The 16,020-nt window shown below is 39.0% G+C and overlaps 1 protein-coding gene across 1 annotated transcript in view; it reads left to right on the top strand.

Moving 5' to 3' along the window:
- CABIN1 (calcineurin binding protein 1) overlaps positions 1–16,020 on the top strand; it is a gene marked incomplete at both ends in the record, with an annotated part of 45,703 nt that overhangs the window by 1,004 nt on the left and 28,679 nt on the right. The window contains 14 exons of the mRNA XM_009083747.1: positions 87–267; positions 1,173–1,302; positions 2,265–2,414; positions 3,675–3,967; positions 4,998–5,166; positions 5,595–5,731; positions 6,115–6,332; positions 7,535–7,613; positions 8,136–8,323; positions 9,593–9,742; positions 11,087–11,272; positions 12,400–12,636; positions 13,881–14,034; positions 14,272–14,387. Coding sequence (XP_009081995.1) covers positions 87–267; positions 1,173–1,302; positions 2,265–2,414; positions 3,675–3,967; positions 4,998–5,166; positions 5,595–5,731; positions 6,115–6,332; positions 7,535–7,613; positions 8,136–8,323; positions 9,593–9,742; positions 11,087–11,272; positions 12,400–12,636; positions 13,881–14,034; positions 14,272–14,387 — 2,388 coding nt within the window. The remainder of the gene's footprint in view (positions 1–86; positions 268–1,172; positions 1,303–2,264; positions 2,415–3,674; positions 3,968–4,997; positions 5,167–5,594; positions 5,732–6,114; positions 6,333–7,534; positions 7,614–8,135; positions 8,324–9,592; positions 9,743–11,086; positions 11,273–12,399; positions 12,637–13,880; positions 14,035–14,271; positions 14,388–16,020) is intronic.

Below are 16,020 nucleotides of genomic sequence, written 5' to 3'. Positions count from 1 at the left end.
CTGAAAACTAAAGCAGTGCCAGTCCCTGCAGACAAGTGGCTGTGTGTGTCTGAACTGTGAATAATGTTGTTTGTTATGCTTTTTAGGCTGTAATGTTAGACTCTACTGATGTCAACCTGTGGTATAAAATTGGTCGTGTGGCAATAAAACTAATCCGCCTGCCTTTGGCTCGTCACGCTTTTGAAGAAGGTCTCAGGTGTAATCCTGATCACTGGCCTTGTTTAGATAACCTGATCACAATCTTGTATACACTCAGTGACTACACAAGTGAGTACAATGCATGAAAGAAGTCTCAATATGTGTGCAGTGTTACATGCCAATCAACAATTGAATGATGGAGTTAGTGTAGGTTAAAGTGTGTCTTGCATGAGTGGTGCATGGGGGTATGATAGAGACTTTATTCATGATAGAGATTTTTTTCCATGATAAGGTATAATTGTTTATATTAGTTCTGGTTACCCTAAAAACAGATGCCTGTGGTCTCTTAGATCAGAGCCTCTGCGAGAAGTTTCACTGTACACTGTTCTTTTGCCTTTCAACGTGTATTGGCTTTGTCTTTCTAGTAGTTTCTAGCTATGTGGTTCTAGGACTTGGATATAAAACCACAGTCTAGTTCTTAGCCTACTATGATTAATTGTAGTTACAGGAGTGGATTTAACTGACCCAAAGATTTTAAGTTTGAGTAATATCCAGAGAAGTTGCAAGATGGCAGAATTGTTGATTCTGATCCCTTAGGTTTGTCCTACTGGAATGGTTCTAATTCTCTTCACATAATTACTCATGTGAGCAAGAACCTGGTGGGATACTTTGTTTCACTAATGGAATCTGCTGTTAAGACATTTGATAACATGAATATGGTAAATAATTGTCATTCTGTTTTATGATTCTGATTTCTAATGTGCCAGAATCTTGAAAGTAAGTAAAAGATGTACTGCAAACATGGTTTAAACAAAATTAATAATATAATTTTTTTGGATATAATACCTGGGAAGACACAATAGGCTGTTTTAACTGTATGTGTGTAATTGTTTGAAACATTGCAAAGCTGTTGGACTAATTCGTGTAAATGTCACATTTAGGTGGTGTTCAGTGATGTGTGTGTGAGGCTCAGAAATGGGAGTTTGAATGAGCCAAAGCAGCCATTTATTCTTCAATTTCTATTTCTCTGTCAGCATGTCTGTACTTCATCTGTAAAGCTCTGGAAAAAGACTGTCTGTATAGCAAAGGGTTGGTTCTGAAGGAGAAGATCTTTGAGGAACAGCCTTGCCTCCGGAAAGATTCCTTAAGGATGTTCCTCAAATGGTGAGTGTTGTCTTAGAGTATATGCTGCCTTTGGAGTGTAAATTTTGGGTTGGGGTTATTCAAAAAAGCTGCTGAGATCTGAAGGTTTAAGTGATAGCAATATCTTGCTGACCTGCCTTTGGCATAATAATGTTACGTGTTGGTGCTGCTGACAGAATGTTCTTCAGCAATTATTTCAGGAGGCAGACAGAGAGAGGCAAAGAATCCACTTGTTGCTGTTGACTTATTTTCATACCTAGATTTCTTGTAATTATCTGCCTTTGTTTTGTTTTACTTAATAGCAGCTGATCCCTGCAGCATTCCCTTTAGCTTTCTTTTCCTAATTGAAACAAAACAGTTAACAACCAAAACAACCTCACAAGAAAAAACCCCACCCCCCATTACTGTTTTTCCAAGCAGTTACAAATTTGGGACTCATTTCTGAGTCTTACTGACTTTTATTGACAAATCAGCAGTCAGATGGCTTTGTGTGTTTCATTAGTACCCAAGCTGCAGAAATTATTACTTTACTAAGCTTTCAGACCACTGTAACTCTGGAGATATTTTGCACTATTATGGTTGAGATTTTAGTCCTTTATTATTGCTTTTTTATTTCAGTATGTAAAGCTTTTACCAAACGTTTGGGGTTGTGTAGTTCGCTTTTGTAGCAGACTATCTCTTTCTATGTGGATCTTATAGCATGAGTGGGTAGGATGAAAGTGGGAAAATAGAGGCCCATAAAATTTACCTGTCAAAGTTAACTGATCATTCAGTGCAAAGATTTCTCATGGTGGACACTTCTATATGCATGCCATGAAGTTTGTAAAATAATGTTATTTGAATGCTTGTTTGGATACTATTTTTGTTACATTATATGAAGATATAAAATGGATCCCCCCAGGCTTCAAGGAAAAAACAACAAACCAATAAGAAAAGCAACCAACAAAAACTTTAACTTGTCTTCGTTTCTCATTATTTCTTAGCGACATGTCTATCCATAATGTAAATGTGAGTGCAGCTGAAACAGGAAGAATCATAAACGAGGCCCTGGAGCTCCGTAAGAAAAGACAAGCGTTGCTGGTGCGTGACAGAGAGCCAGACCTCAGGCTGGTCCAGCCCATTCCCTTTTTCACGTATGTCTTTGTCTTTTCTCTTCATAAAAGGTTCCTCTGAAGCCATTTATGCTCACAGCTGTGTTGTGTTTCAGATTTTTTCAGAACACCTTCTTTTTTTCTTGTAAAAACTAACCAACCCCCAGTGTTTTCTTATGAGTTTATAGGTTGGTTTGGTGTGCTTATGATTTTAGCATAAACCCCATTGCTGTCAGTTTTCAACCTTGGAATTAAAACCAGTGATGTAAAAAACAAATTGTAGCCAAGAGTCATTTGACAACCATTCCAACTGTTTTATTGGATTTTTCATCTGTGACTAGTTTGTGTATGAATTTCAAAGTAAGTTTAGCTTTTAAAAATTTGTTTTAGTCTTGGGATAATAGAAACTCAGAAAAAAATTGGAATTCTTTATTTGCAGCAAGATAGAAGGATACCACTAAGTTGTTATATATGTCTTTATTAAGACATAAAGGATTGGGGTTTGGTTTGGGGCTTTTTATTGCACATATTTTCCTGGAATGTTAGTGGACTCTGCATGTAGGTCCCATTGCACAGAAGTTGCTTCTACTTGTGGACAAGGATGAGTTCTTTTATTGTTGTTGATGGAATGCAAAACCTGAAAATTGTTTCTTTGACACTACCTTTTTTAGGGTTTTTTTGTAGACTAATTTCCTCAGCAACTACTGCATAGACCTTTTATTTGTTAGAGACATTTTCTGAGATTAGGCACTCTGCATGTAGGTCCCATTGCACAGAAGTTGCTTCTACTTGTGGACAAGGATGAGTTCTTTTATTGTTGTTGATGGAATGCAAAACCTGAAAATTGTTTCTTTGACACTACCTTTTTTAGGGTTTTTTTGTAGACTAATTTCCTCAGCAACTACTGCATAGACCTTTTATTTGTTAGAGACATTTTCTGAGATTAGGCACATTATTGGCTCTCCTTCCTGCTGAAACCAACATACCAATTTCCTCTGGAAACCTTTGCTTGCTGAGCAGTGTATTCTAGAAGGAAAGCTACTAAGGCTCTCTATTCCAGGTCTGAAATTGTAATGGTTCATATGACGGGAAATACAGAAAGATATTCTTCTCCAGCTCTTCTAGTCATGGGTCAGATTTTTGACAATCAAGTGTGTATTGCGCTCCCACTGAGAAGCTGCTCTTGCTGTCTCTAAGTTACTGGAGGAAAATAATGTTGAATGCTGTTATGTTTGTAAATACATAGAAGAAAATGTGACAAGAATTAATGACATTATGATGCCTTTGTGATTCCACATGCAGGTGGAAGTGTTTAGGAGAAGCTTTACTTGCCATGTATCAGCACCTCACAACGTGTGATCCTCCTCGACCCAGTCTGGGAAAGAGAATTGATCTCTCAGAGTACAGAGACCCAGTTCAACATCTGATTCTTTCTCCTACCTCTACTCCTGTCAGTGTTATTCAGCCAACTCCTGTCAGCACTAATCCAGTGGTGACAGTGCCAGATTTTGTATTACCTTACACTTCAGCAGCACCCAACTTTCCAAGTCACAGTCAGAGTTCACTGGAACCAGGAGCTACTGTAGGTGAGCAAGGTACTTCAGTCTAAGATTCAAGATCTCTTTCCTACTTATCTGGGTATTAAAAGCACATCAGAATTCATTGGGAAATGCTGTCTTTAAACTGTATGTTGGTGGATTCAGAACCTTTTCACCATATGTATAACATCTGATAGAAAAAGTGAAGATGAACTCTAGAGAATTAAGTTCTGTTAACCCTTCACATTAGAAGAGGAAAGTCACCTAAACTGCCTGAAAACCATTGATTTCTGGCTGAGACGTAGGAGCAGTGTTCAGGAGAGTGGACTTACCTTCCTGCCTAATAGAATTGAGAGTCAGGTTGATTTGTTTTTCTTGATTGTTACTTCAGTGCAGGAGTTATGTGACCTTTTCTGCATTTGTGCTGTTGACTTGCACTTCAGTTTCTCAGTCTTTAATGATGAGAAGAATTGTGACTTCATTCAAGCAGTGATGCATATCAAGCTTTTTATTGTGAAGAGCCTGGAGCTCCATAGAGTGAACGAGCTACTTTACAAAAAGATGACTGGATTATTCTTCTGCTTGTGTGTCACTTTCAGAACCTGGGAAAACCAAGCTGTCAGCTATGTTCATTTGAAATCTGTAGCAAGAGATTTGAATATTTTATACTGTAGATGTATGTATATTTACATATCTAAACCCATCAAGGGGTTACCAGTTTTTGTTGATAGGAGAATTTACAGATGTTTCTGGAGTTAAAGGCAGACTCCTCTGGTTCCCATTCAGAAACTTCTTGAAGACTGAAATAATGAATTCTAATTAATAATGAAATGCAGAATTTTTAGTATATCTGCTGCTCAGACCATAATTTTGATACACCATGGCATAACCAGTCTATAATTAGCAGGGTTTTTTTCTCTTTTTAATTTTTTTTAAACTGTCTTCAGAAGGAAACTAGTGACTCTCAAGTGTTGCTGTACAAAATAGTGTCAGCCACAAATAACTTTCTTTAAAAATAAAAACCATTATTCACTTCTCATTTGAGAATTTAACCTATCAGTTTGGGTTTTTTTTATTATGTTTCTAGGTGACATATCTGCAGGTGATAAATCTAAGAAAGGAGTGAAGCGAAGGAGAATTACAGAAGATAGTGGTGAAACAGCAAAAAGGAGATCTGCTCGCGTTCGGAACACCAAGTGTAAAAAGGAGGAGAAGGTTGACTTTCAAGAGCTGTTGGTGAAGTTTCTTCCTTCCAGGTACTGTACAACAACAACCTTCACTATGAGAGTATCAAGAAAAGAAGCTGTTTGGGGTTTTGTTTGGTTGATATGCCCCAACCTTAGAACTACTAGACCCGTGTTACTTTTTGAAGCAGATGTGATGCATTTAAACTTAATAAAATTGCTCTTAGTGAAAATTACTAAGTAAAAAATTAAAAAATAAGAAAGCTTTTATCAGTGTGAAGCTGAATTAGAGGACAAAGCAGATGTCAAAATGGATAAGATAAACAAGATGATCTTGATTTGGACAAAATTTGGGAGCTGGATGTAAATCTCTGAATTTGCTTCAGTTAATGTAATTTCACTGTTAAAATTTGCACGCTGTTCCGTGTTTAGGTTTCACTTGGTATTGAAAGAAAGAGTGAGGACTTTGCTGACCCTGTGGCTTTACCCCTCTCACACAGATTAAGGAAATTGGATCCTGAGGAGGAGGAGGATCCTTTCAATAACTACGAGGTACAATCAGAGATCAAAGAGGAGAATTTCCAGCATGTTGGGCCACATCGAATGTCATTTGATTCCACAACATTTATGGAGTCTGGTAAGGATTTCATTGTAACCCCTGCTCTTTCTCTGTTGTCTCTTCCATATTGTAGGCTTTATTTTCTGTATTTCCCTATCATATCTAGAAGATACAGCAGAATGTGCTGTTTTAAAAAGTATAATTTTATGGCATAGAAACATGTCAGTTGGTAACAGGTGTGATTTTTTTTTTTTAAGTCTCAGAGAGTGCTTAATCACTGTGTGCAAGAGCTCTATTGTGTGGAGTTTTCCATTTAAACAGACTGGACTACAATAACTGAATTCTGCACAGGAGAAATGCTGCAACATTAGTGCATGAAACACTGTTCAAACTTCCTTGTTTCAAGTTATAATCCTCCTTGACCTTAAGCATGTATGGCTTTGTGTTTATCTGCTTTCCAGAAAAGCAGGATGTTCATGAGTTCTTGCTGGATAACCTGAACAATGGTGGGATCTTGGAGCTGATGATGAGATATCTAAAAGTCATCAGCCAAAAGTTCCTGGTGAAGTGGCCTCCTGGCTTGTGTGAGGTGGTCCTTAGCATCTATAACAGCTGGAGAAAGCATAGCAGTAGTCTTCCCAATCCCTTACTGCGGGACTCGAGTAATCAGCATATCAAGGTAATGCAGAACTTTTTCTTGTGCTTGTATTTGCTGCTCTGTTGCTCTCTGTGTGCCATAAGTACCCAACTGAAATATAGCAATCAGACCCAGGTTTGGCTTAGCTCTGCCTGAGAAGCTGCTTGTCCCAGCTGTTACATCTTCATCTGCTGTGGTGTAGTGCAGCTCCCATAGCTGTTCCTGAACTTTCGGTGATGCTACCTGCAAGTATACCCAGTATATAATGTGTGTATACACACACACACATGCAGAGATGTAAGAAACACTAAACATGTAGGTAGATTTTGCTCCTTTACTCTGTTGTTGCTCTTTCATTTTTTCCCTCCCTTTGCTTCTGATATGACACAGTTGTGTTATCATGTGAGTAGAGAGGCTGCTCTCTTCTCACTGCCTGAATGAGGGTCAGCATTGCTGCTCTGAACAGAGGAAATACACTGTACTTTTAAGATAAGCTTCAATTTACAGTGAAAACCCCAACAAAACAAATCTACCCCTCCAGCATCATCATTTTATTGCCTTTATAAATCTGTAGATTTCACAAATGCAAACAGAAAAACCGTTAAGTTCATTAAATTAATTTTAAAGCAGCTTGATGTCAGAAGATGTTTCTTCTTGAATGATATTTAAACAGAAAACAGTACATTCTTCTCTGTTACCTGGCAGAGATCTGTGGTGATGTGAATTTAATATACTCCTGAACTTTATCCAGCAAGCATTAATAAGCTGATAAGACTAGAGTACATATGTGGTGTCACAGAGATAAATATTGAAAAAAACTATAGAATATAGACTTCTTATATTTCAAATGTCAGTACTTGTGCTGTGTTCTGGAAACATACTTATAGCATGCTTTGGCAATTTAATAGAGTTTGATTTCAGCCTGATACAAAAATAAGGATGACACTTTTTCTGACATCAGGCAATGCTGTTCTGACCTTTTTTCATGAGCTGAGATTTTTTTCTTTTTCTAAAGCTTCTTGTAAGTGTTGTTTTGTTTTGTACCTGTTGATTTGTAAAGCTATTATACAGCTTTAGGAAGAAAAAGTAGTTATAGCTTGGGAATAGAAATCCCAAGAGGACAAGATAAAGGTTTTCTTTGAAGTAAAGTGCAAATTTAGTGATTTTGGAGAGGTTTTTTGTTCTTCTTTAAATGTATTTCTTTCTGTGTACTCTTGTTTGATATCTCCTTATCTTTTCTGAAGGATATGATGCTGATGAGCCTTTCTTGCATGGAACTGCAATTAGATCAGTGGCTGCTGAGGAAAGGGAAGAGCTCTACAGGTGAGCACTGGATGTTACTTTCTTCAGAATCTAAAAGCACTCAAGGTATAGGAAAAAATGTTTCCAGGAACTCATTGGATTTTGAAGCTATTGTTTCCTTAATATCTTACAGATCTGTATTTCATTGCTCTATCAATTTTTTGCCTTGAAGTAGATCAGTACCTTGAAATACTAGTATGTGGGACTCTGTCCATGGGATGTTAATCATTTTATTCTACAAGGGAGCCAGAGAGTGACTCTCTGTTAGGAACTGCCATGATGGGACAAGGGGTAATGGGTTCAAACTGAAGGAGGGGAAGTCTTTTACTCTAAGGGTAGTGAGGCACTGGTACAGGTTGCCCAGGGATGTGGTGGCTGCCCTGACCCTGGTGGTATTCAAGGCCAGGCTGGATGAGGCCTTAAGCAATCTGATCTAGTGAGGAGGTGTCCCTGCCCAGGGCTGGTGTTGGGACTGAATGATCTGTAAGGTCCATTCCAACCCTTAAATTCTATGATTCTACAATGCAATTAATTGATTTGCAGTTTCTCCACGAAATTGTCCTGCTGCCTCTGTGAATGGGAGGTTTGGTCCTGACTTCCCAGGAACTCATTTTTTGGGAGACCTGTTGCAGTTGTCGTTTGCATCTTCACAACGAGACTTATTTGAGGAAGGCTGGATGGAGTTTGTCTCTCGGGTCTATTGGCTGAAAGCTCGTTTTCTAGCCCTGCAGGTTTGTTGGCTTTCTGATCTAACAAATAAAACTTTCCCCAAATAAAAGTCAGTGTTATATAGAGGCAGCTGATTCAGGAATCTTAGCTCTTTTAAGTGTGTGGATAAAATCAGGTCAAAATAGAGTGATTTCATTTTACTATCAAATATAATTACTTGTCCCTAAGGGTTGAGGTGGAAATTAAGTAGGAGGTCTCACATGCTAAGCAAATATTCAGATATGTTGAATATATAAGTCTTTGTTTAAATTAGCTTGTCTTCAGCTTAAAAAAATTCATTTGTGCTAAAGTTATTTGGAATAGTATTGTGTAGCTGCAGAACACAGATTTTTGGGGACCTGGACTAGTGGGTACCATCAAAGTCCCAGGCAGTCCAAAGCACAGATTCTTACTGAAGCAGATTCTGGTTTTTTTGCTTTCCCCTCTGCTTTTTCAAAGTAGCATGACTCTTCTTTTGAAGACATTTAATTTACTATTCAGATTTTGAAGAGGAATTTTAAACCTATCACTAAGGGAATAATTTGAAAGAGATGTTATTTGATCCCAGTCTTTCTTTCCCTCTAAATTTTACTTCCTCAGGACATCAAAGAGGGTTTTTAATGCGTTAATTACATTGAAATCAATTGTCAACTGATTATGTTAGTCAGTTTCGTAAGTGTGAACTAACTTGTTCTTTCCATTTCTTTTCTTTTATTTGCACCTAAGGATTCCGTTGTAATAAACTTGCTTGAGGAAAAATAAGAGTTCCTGTACAGCTACTGGCATTTTTTCTTGGGATATGCAGAGTTGTGTTTTTTCCTGTGTAGTTTGTGTTCCTCTCCTGACCTCTCGAGTTCAGTAACTACTTTAGCTGCACAGAGCAAGTAGAATGTATTCACTTTGCAGAGTATATGAATATTTCTTCTTCGGTGTTTTATTTGCACAAGCAGAAGTTATCTCTACTGTTTTACTTTTCCATGTTTTGAAGAGAAAGGGATTTTAGCAATCCAGACTAATCTTTAAGATTTATGCAAGCTGGGTTCTATTTTTCTGATTTGTTGTACCTCTTGTTGAAGTAATGGGTAAGATATACTGCACTTTTGATTTATTTTTTGTTGAATCTGAGATTGTCAGTTGGATTTGTTGTTTATATGGGAGGATGTGCAGTAATCACACTGGCAGTGCCTGCATTGAATTTAAATAACATTTTCTGCATGCTTTAGAAGCCCTTGCTGCAGTCAGAACTCTAGGGTTGTTTTGGTTGGTTGTTTTCCTCCATATTGTTTCTATAGGGGGACATGGAACAGGCACTTGAAAACTATGATATCTGCACTGAAATGCTACAGAACTGCACTGCCACACAGGCTAAAGCTGGCAATGAGTGCACCATCGTAATACGCTTACCCAATCTGCACGTTGACTCTGTTGTTTCTTTGGAAGAGGTAAGAACTCATGTTTAGGTATATGTTCCCCTTTCCCTCCCATTCCATCTCCTCTGGTTTCAAATGTCATCTGGGAATTAGCTCTTGTGTGATGGAAGTTTACTATAGCTAAGAGTGAAAGGAGAGGTTCATAGTTTAAAGATGATGTCAAGCCCATCCTCTGCTTTTCAGAAAGACAGTTTTGGGTCTGTAGGTCTTGTTCAACTTTAGATTGCATGTATGCAAAATAAAGCTATTAAAGCAGCTGTGTGTACAGCAGAGGAGTATTGAGTCAGTGTTTTATTTTCTGTTCTTAAACATGAATTTCATCTTTGCTTAAGTGAGCTCTCTGCTTCAGAAGTCTGTTTTTCACGTAACAACTTGTGTGCACTTTTACATGGCATCTCCTGTGTTGAAGTCCCTCTGATGGATGTGTTCTTGCAGTGTAGAAGTGTGTTGATTTTGGACTAGAAGGCAATAAAGTTTAAATCTTTATAGCACCTTGCTGGATCATGTTGAGCTTCTAATCCACCAACACCCTCAAATCTTTCTCCCCAAGGCTGATCTAGATCTGTTCTCCACCCAGCCTGTGTTTGTGGTTGGGATTGCCCTGACCCACGTGCAGGACCTTTCACTTGGCCTTGTTGAACTTCATGAGGTTTGCACAGGTTCTCAAGCCTGTCCAGGCTTGAGATGGCATGTCTGGGTGACATCTCTTCCCTCCAGTGTATACCACACCACACAGCTCGGTGTCATCAGCAAACTCACTGGGGGTGCACTCAGTGCCACTGTCTATGTCACCAACAAAGACATTAAAAACATGCCAGTCCCAATTCCAACCCCTCAGGAACATAACTCATCACTGCTTTCCCTTTGGACATCAAACCCTTGACCACAATTTGAGTTGCAGTCATCCAACCAATTCCATATCCACCATCAAATCTAAGTTCCATCCATCGAATTCAAGTCTCTCTAGTTTAGAGACATAGACATTGTGGGACAGTGTCAAATGCTTTGCACAAGTCCAGGTTGATGACATCAGTCACTCTTCCCTCATCCACCAGTGCTGTAACCCCATCATAGAAGGCCACCAGATTTGTAATGCATGGTTTGCCCTTAGTGAAGCCATGTTGGTTGTCACAAGTCACCTCTTTATTTTCCATAGTCATACACTATATATTCATTAAGAATCTGTGGAATGGGTGAAGTATTACATGGTAGGTGTTTTCTTTCTGATTTATATTCGTGGATGTCGCTGTAGAGTTCCCATAGCTTTACAACTAAACTGCTAGGAGAAGTGTCAGTAGTGAAATACATGTGAAAACAAAATTAAAAATTGGATTACATAGTCGGTGATGTTTGCAGATTGAGAAGAACCTCAAATCTCTGGAGAGATGCCAGTCTTTGGAAGAGATCCAGCGACTGTATGAGGCAGGGGATTATAATGCAGTGGTGCATCTGCTTCGTCCAACTTTGGGCTATGGCAGAGCAAAACATCTGGCGTTCGTAACCTCCATACCAGAGAGACCAGCACAGCTGCTTCTCCTACAGGTTTGGTTTGTTTCTTAAAAGATCTGTTTTACTAAGGGATTAAGACTTACTCTTGAGAACAATATGAAAGGATTTCTTGAGTGTGTGCTAATGGCTAACAAGTCTTACTTACAAAGGAAAACATGGAACCAAATCTGTAAGTGCTCTGAACAGCATAGCTTTGTTGACATCATTAGCAATGTGCCAGCTTTTGCTGACTGAGAATGTGGCTAAAGATACAAGATGTTGAGGCCTACCTGAAATCAGAAAAATCGTAAGGTCAAATAAACTTGACCAGAAAAATCTTAAGGTCAAATAAACTTGAATCATTTGCTGAGACATCTTATGCTATGGATTCATGCTGTCTGCACCTGCTGTGAATGCTTCCTGCTTTTGCTGCTGTTGGCTACATGGTGACTTACAACATTCTGAAACTTAGCTATCTAGCACACGAATTATTTGCATGATACAATGTCCTGCACGAATGAGAAACTGTTGATAGATATATCCAGTATAATTGCTGTGGAGTTAGTCCATTTGATACTATGAAAATAAGTATACAAACTGGCTCAGCTATGGGAACAATTTGAGCTTATCAGGTTATCTGGGGGTTGGGAAAAAAGTCTGCACAAAAGAAGACTGATGCTCTTTTAACTGGCCTTAATCAAATCCTAGAGCCTCCATGCCATCTTGTGACCCAACCTTTGTAGAGTAGAAAGAAGCAGGAGAACATTGCTGTAACATTTGCCTTGTACTTGTTAATTTATTATTTATGAAGTAATAAAATGGTAGCATAGGATCATAAAGGTCCAAACCCTGTTTCTGTAGGGGCTATATTCAACTGCAGATCATTAGAACTCTAGACCTACAGCCATCCCTTTCCTGACTGTTTCTTTCCGCTCTTATTAAAGCTGAAAGATTCTGTGATGATTTTTTAAAAATTTAGACCCTGCTTGTATATTTGCCATGCGGGATCCATGCAGCTCCTATTGCCCGTTTTAGTGTTAGATTTAAAAGTGTTCTATTTTATTTCATTAAAGTAACCACATTAACTGTATATAGTGTTTTGCTTTGCCCTGCTGTGCATTCATGTTTAAAATAAACCCCTCATTGTTACCATAGATTTTTTTCATATTTACATTCCCTAGGACTCCCTGCTCAAACTGAAAGATTACAAGCAATGCTTTGAATGCTCAGACGTTGCCTTGAATGAAGCAATTCAGCAGATGATGAACATGACAGCAGCCTCTGCTAAAGAGGAGTGGGTTGCTACGGTAACACAGCTGCTCGCAGGAATAGATACTTTGTTATCATCAGTTAATGACATCTTGAAAGACTCTTCTATAACACCAAGTCTGGTTCGATTAACAAACAACCTGATTCAGGTAACCTGTTCACTTGCATTAGGAGAGATGTACTGTGTGCTAGAGACCTCCAGGCATGACACAGCTGCTGTCTGAATTCCCACCCACTCACAGGGATGGGTTTGGTCACATTCTGGTTGGGGGAAGATGAGTATTGCCATATTATAGGAGCATTATCATAGTCTTCAGTATATTAGAGATGCCCTGAGGACACCTGTGCCAGAATCAGCACCAGCAGGTACCTTCAGACACCAAGCTACCTAAAATAATCAAGGAATGGTGGTAAGATAAGCCAAGGAACAGCACTGTTCTCTTAGGCTATTGGAAATGGTGATAATGTGAAGACTGACTGAGCTGCCTGGGTGCAGTTTGTAAGTTTTGGCATTGATCTTGCCTGTGTGTGCTTTGGGCTAGAAGACAAGATCCCATAACCCTACAAACATGGTAGAGTTGCTTGCAAGTGCTGGCCAAGCTAAGGGTTTTTCTAGTGAAAACAGAGAGGGTGGTGAGAACAGAGCAGGAAAAAAGTGATGTGCAAAGTGTTTCTAGCGTTATGAGTACAATTAATTTTAGCCTTAGAAAGTACTGTCAAACCTTACAACTACTGAATAAATATTTTTCAGTCCAGGTAATAAAAGGCAGGCTCAGCTCTGTTAAGAAGCTGGCCTAAGTAATGTCCAAATTCACTGTGCTTGCAATTCTCAAATCTCCATTTACTTCAGGAAAAGCCAAGGAGCTTCACTACTCACAAAATCACACTCACTGTGTAAGGGTATGGAATATAATTGAAATCTGAAGAGTATTCAGTTACATCATTTATATACCATCTCTTAATGATTCTAGTTGGTTCTGTTCGTTATAACTGTTGTTATAAGACCTGGCAGAGAATTCAGGAGTTCTTTTAAGTAAGTTCCTCTTCCCTGCTGGGTTGTAGATAAATTTATTGTGTGATAATGAGGCTAAGAATTCATGCTCTGTATTTGCTTACTTTGAATTGTTTGTATGTGATACTAACAGCATAATATCTAGATGGATAATAAGGATGCAAGAGGAATGTCAGGGTAGGGGAAATAATCTTCTACCTTTCTCCTACCAGTTGTTCTCATGTGTAGCATTTTTACAGCCTCTCGCTGTGAGAGGCTGAGACTCAACTTTAGATGATTTCCTTAGGATAGAATGTTTTGCCAACTTTGGTTGTTTGGAATGGTTTCACACCTGACCTTGTTTCACTCACTTTGCCTGTATAATGTCTGCTTCTGTATTAGATTATAGACTGCAGCATGGCAGTCCAGGAAGAACCAAAAGAACCATATGTCTCCTCAGTGCTTCCATGGATTATCCTGCACAGGATCATCCAGCATGAGGAAGATGCTTTTCGGTCCCTTTGCTGCCAGCAGCAGCAGAACCAGGGAGAAGAAGGTGGGTTGTTTATTCACTTTTACATATTGGAGCTGAGCCCCTTACCAGCTAGCTCTGGAATATAGATAAGAAAATACTTGTTTGTTTTCTTACCTTGCTGGCTGAAGGGAGTAGAGGGCTCTGCAAGCCTGACTTTCTTATCACAGGGGAAACTTCTTATTGCCAGTTGAAGCATTGACTCATTGGATTTAACTCAGTTCTGTGCTACTTGAATATTTACCAACTTCTTTCTTCCAGTGAGTCCTGATACGCCCATGTTGCCTTCTTCACTTATGCTGCTGAACACTGCTCATGAGTATTTGGGAAGAAGATCCTGGTGTTGCAATTCAGATGGGGCTCTGCTCAAGTTCTATGTAAGTGTTAGCATCGTCGAATAATTGAGTTTGGAAAGAATCTTTGGAAGTTATCTGGTCAACCCACATCTGTAAGCAGGAAAGAACTTCAGAGTTATATTAGATTATTGCCTTGTTTTCGTGTTAAAATTATACTTTAAATCCACTTTCCTTCTTCTCCCTCACAAGCACATGAAAGTTGTAGTGAGTTTAATCTGAAGAGCAAAGACTTGTCATTCCAGACCTTTTCCAATTGATCTGTTCTGTCATACTTCCCATTGTTCTTTGGACTTAAAATGATTAGATATTAGGAAAATGTTTTTAACTGTGAAGGTGGTGAGACACTGAACAGGTTGCCCAGGGAAGTGGTGGCTGCCCCAGCCCTGGCAGTGTTCAAGGCCAGGCTGGATGAGGCCTTGAGCATCCTGGTCTGGTGGGAGGTGTCCCTGCCCAGGGCAGGGGGTTGGGACTAGATGATCTGTAAGGTCCATTCCAACTCCTAAAACTCTATGATTCTATGGATTTACCTCACTGAGAAGAATAATCGTTTTCTTCTAATTATTCTCCTCTGTTTTGCTTCTTGCAGTAGTGTTTTCTTTTGTTCGTGGGATTGGAAAGGGAGGTAGGAATACCCAAGCAGTCTGATAGTACTGTACATCATTCACAAGCTGACAAAAACTGTGGCGTTGTCTTTAAAACTGCTGCTAAAATAACGCAGTGGGATTCCATATTCATCTGTCTCAGTGATTCTAAATAAGTTGCTCACTTCACAGAACTGAATTTGTCAAGTGTTACGTAAAGTTTGCACATTTTCAGTGTACTTAAATACTATTTATCGTGTAAAAAGAGCATGTTTAGCTGTCAGCCAGGAAGATTCAGTTTTGAATTTTGTAGTTAAACTTGGTTATTTGTTTCTTCCGAATCACAGGTGTAAAGAGTTGCAGTCAATTGTCTGTCCTCAGCTGCACATCTGCAATGTTGTTGATTATTCACACATGCTGTGATGTAACCTGGGTTTGGTCCTGAAGCTGTGAAGTGTTTAGTTGTCCTGCATTTGATAAATTTGTTTTGCTTGATTTATACCTACCTTGATTTTATACCACAGACTGAAAAAATAGTGATTCTATTGTTTTCATTTTCGTAATGAAATGTAACTTAAAATATACATAGTTTTGTTGAAAAAAGATGATGAGAATGAAGAATTACTTCAGCCCTTCACTTCCCTGTGGCTGAAGGCTGTTCTTTGCTCTGTTGATCACTTGGGTGTGTTAGTTCTAATGTGCTCCAGAAATGGGTGTCTGGGCAGTAATGCTGTAGCATTATTAGGTGAAAGGACTTAGCCATTCATTGTTGGCCTCTTTAAGATAATTCCTTGAGGTCTCATTGTTACACCAGGAAAGAAATTTCCTGTGGTTGAAGGAGAATATGTCGATGTGTATTGCAGTTTGCTCACTTTGTCCTTAGCTTAGAAACCTAAGTGCAGTCAGCATTTCCCTGAGCAGAGCAGTGCCAGTCTGGGATAGCCTAGCTGCTGGCAAAGCCTAGATAATGTGGCTGTGCTCTACAGGGACGTTTCAGTGGCACTTCACAGATTCAGCTTGACTTCATTGAGGTTTATTACCGTCAGCCAAGAGAAAATCATGATTAGTTCTGC

This window comes from Acanthisitta chloris, unplaced genomic scaffold (genome assembly GCF_000695815.1).
Source record: "Acanthisitta chloris isolate BGI_N310 unplaced genomic scaffold, ASM69581v1 scaffold17430, whole genome shotgun sequence".
NCBI classification, from domain to species: Eukaryota; Metazoa; Chordata; class Aves; order Passeriformes; family Acanthisittidae; genus Acanthisitta; species Acanthisitta chloris.
The sequence above is the reverse complement of the archived record's forward strand: the minus strand, read 5'-3'. Positions and strand labels throughout refer to the sequence as shown.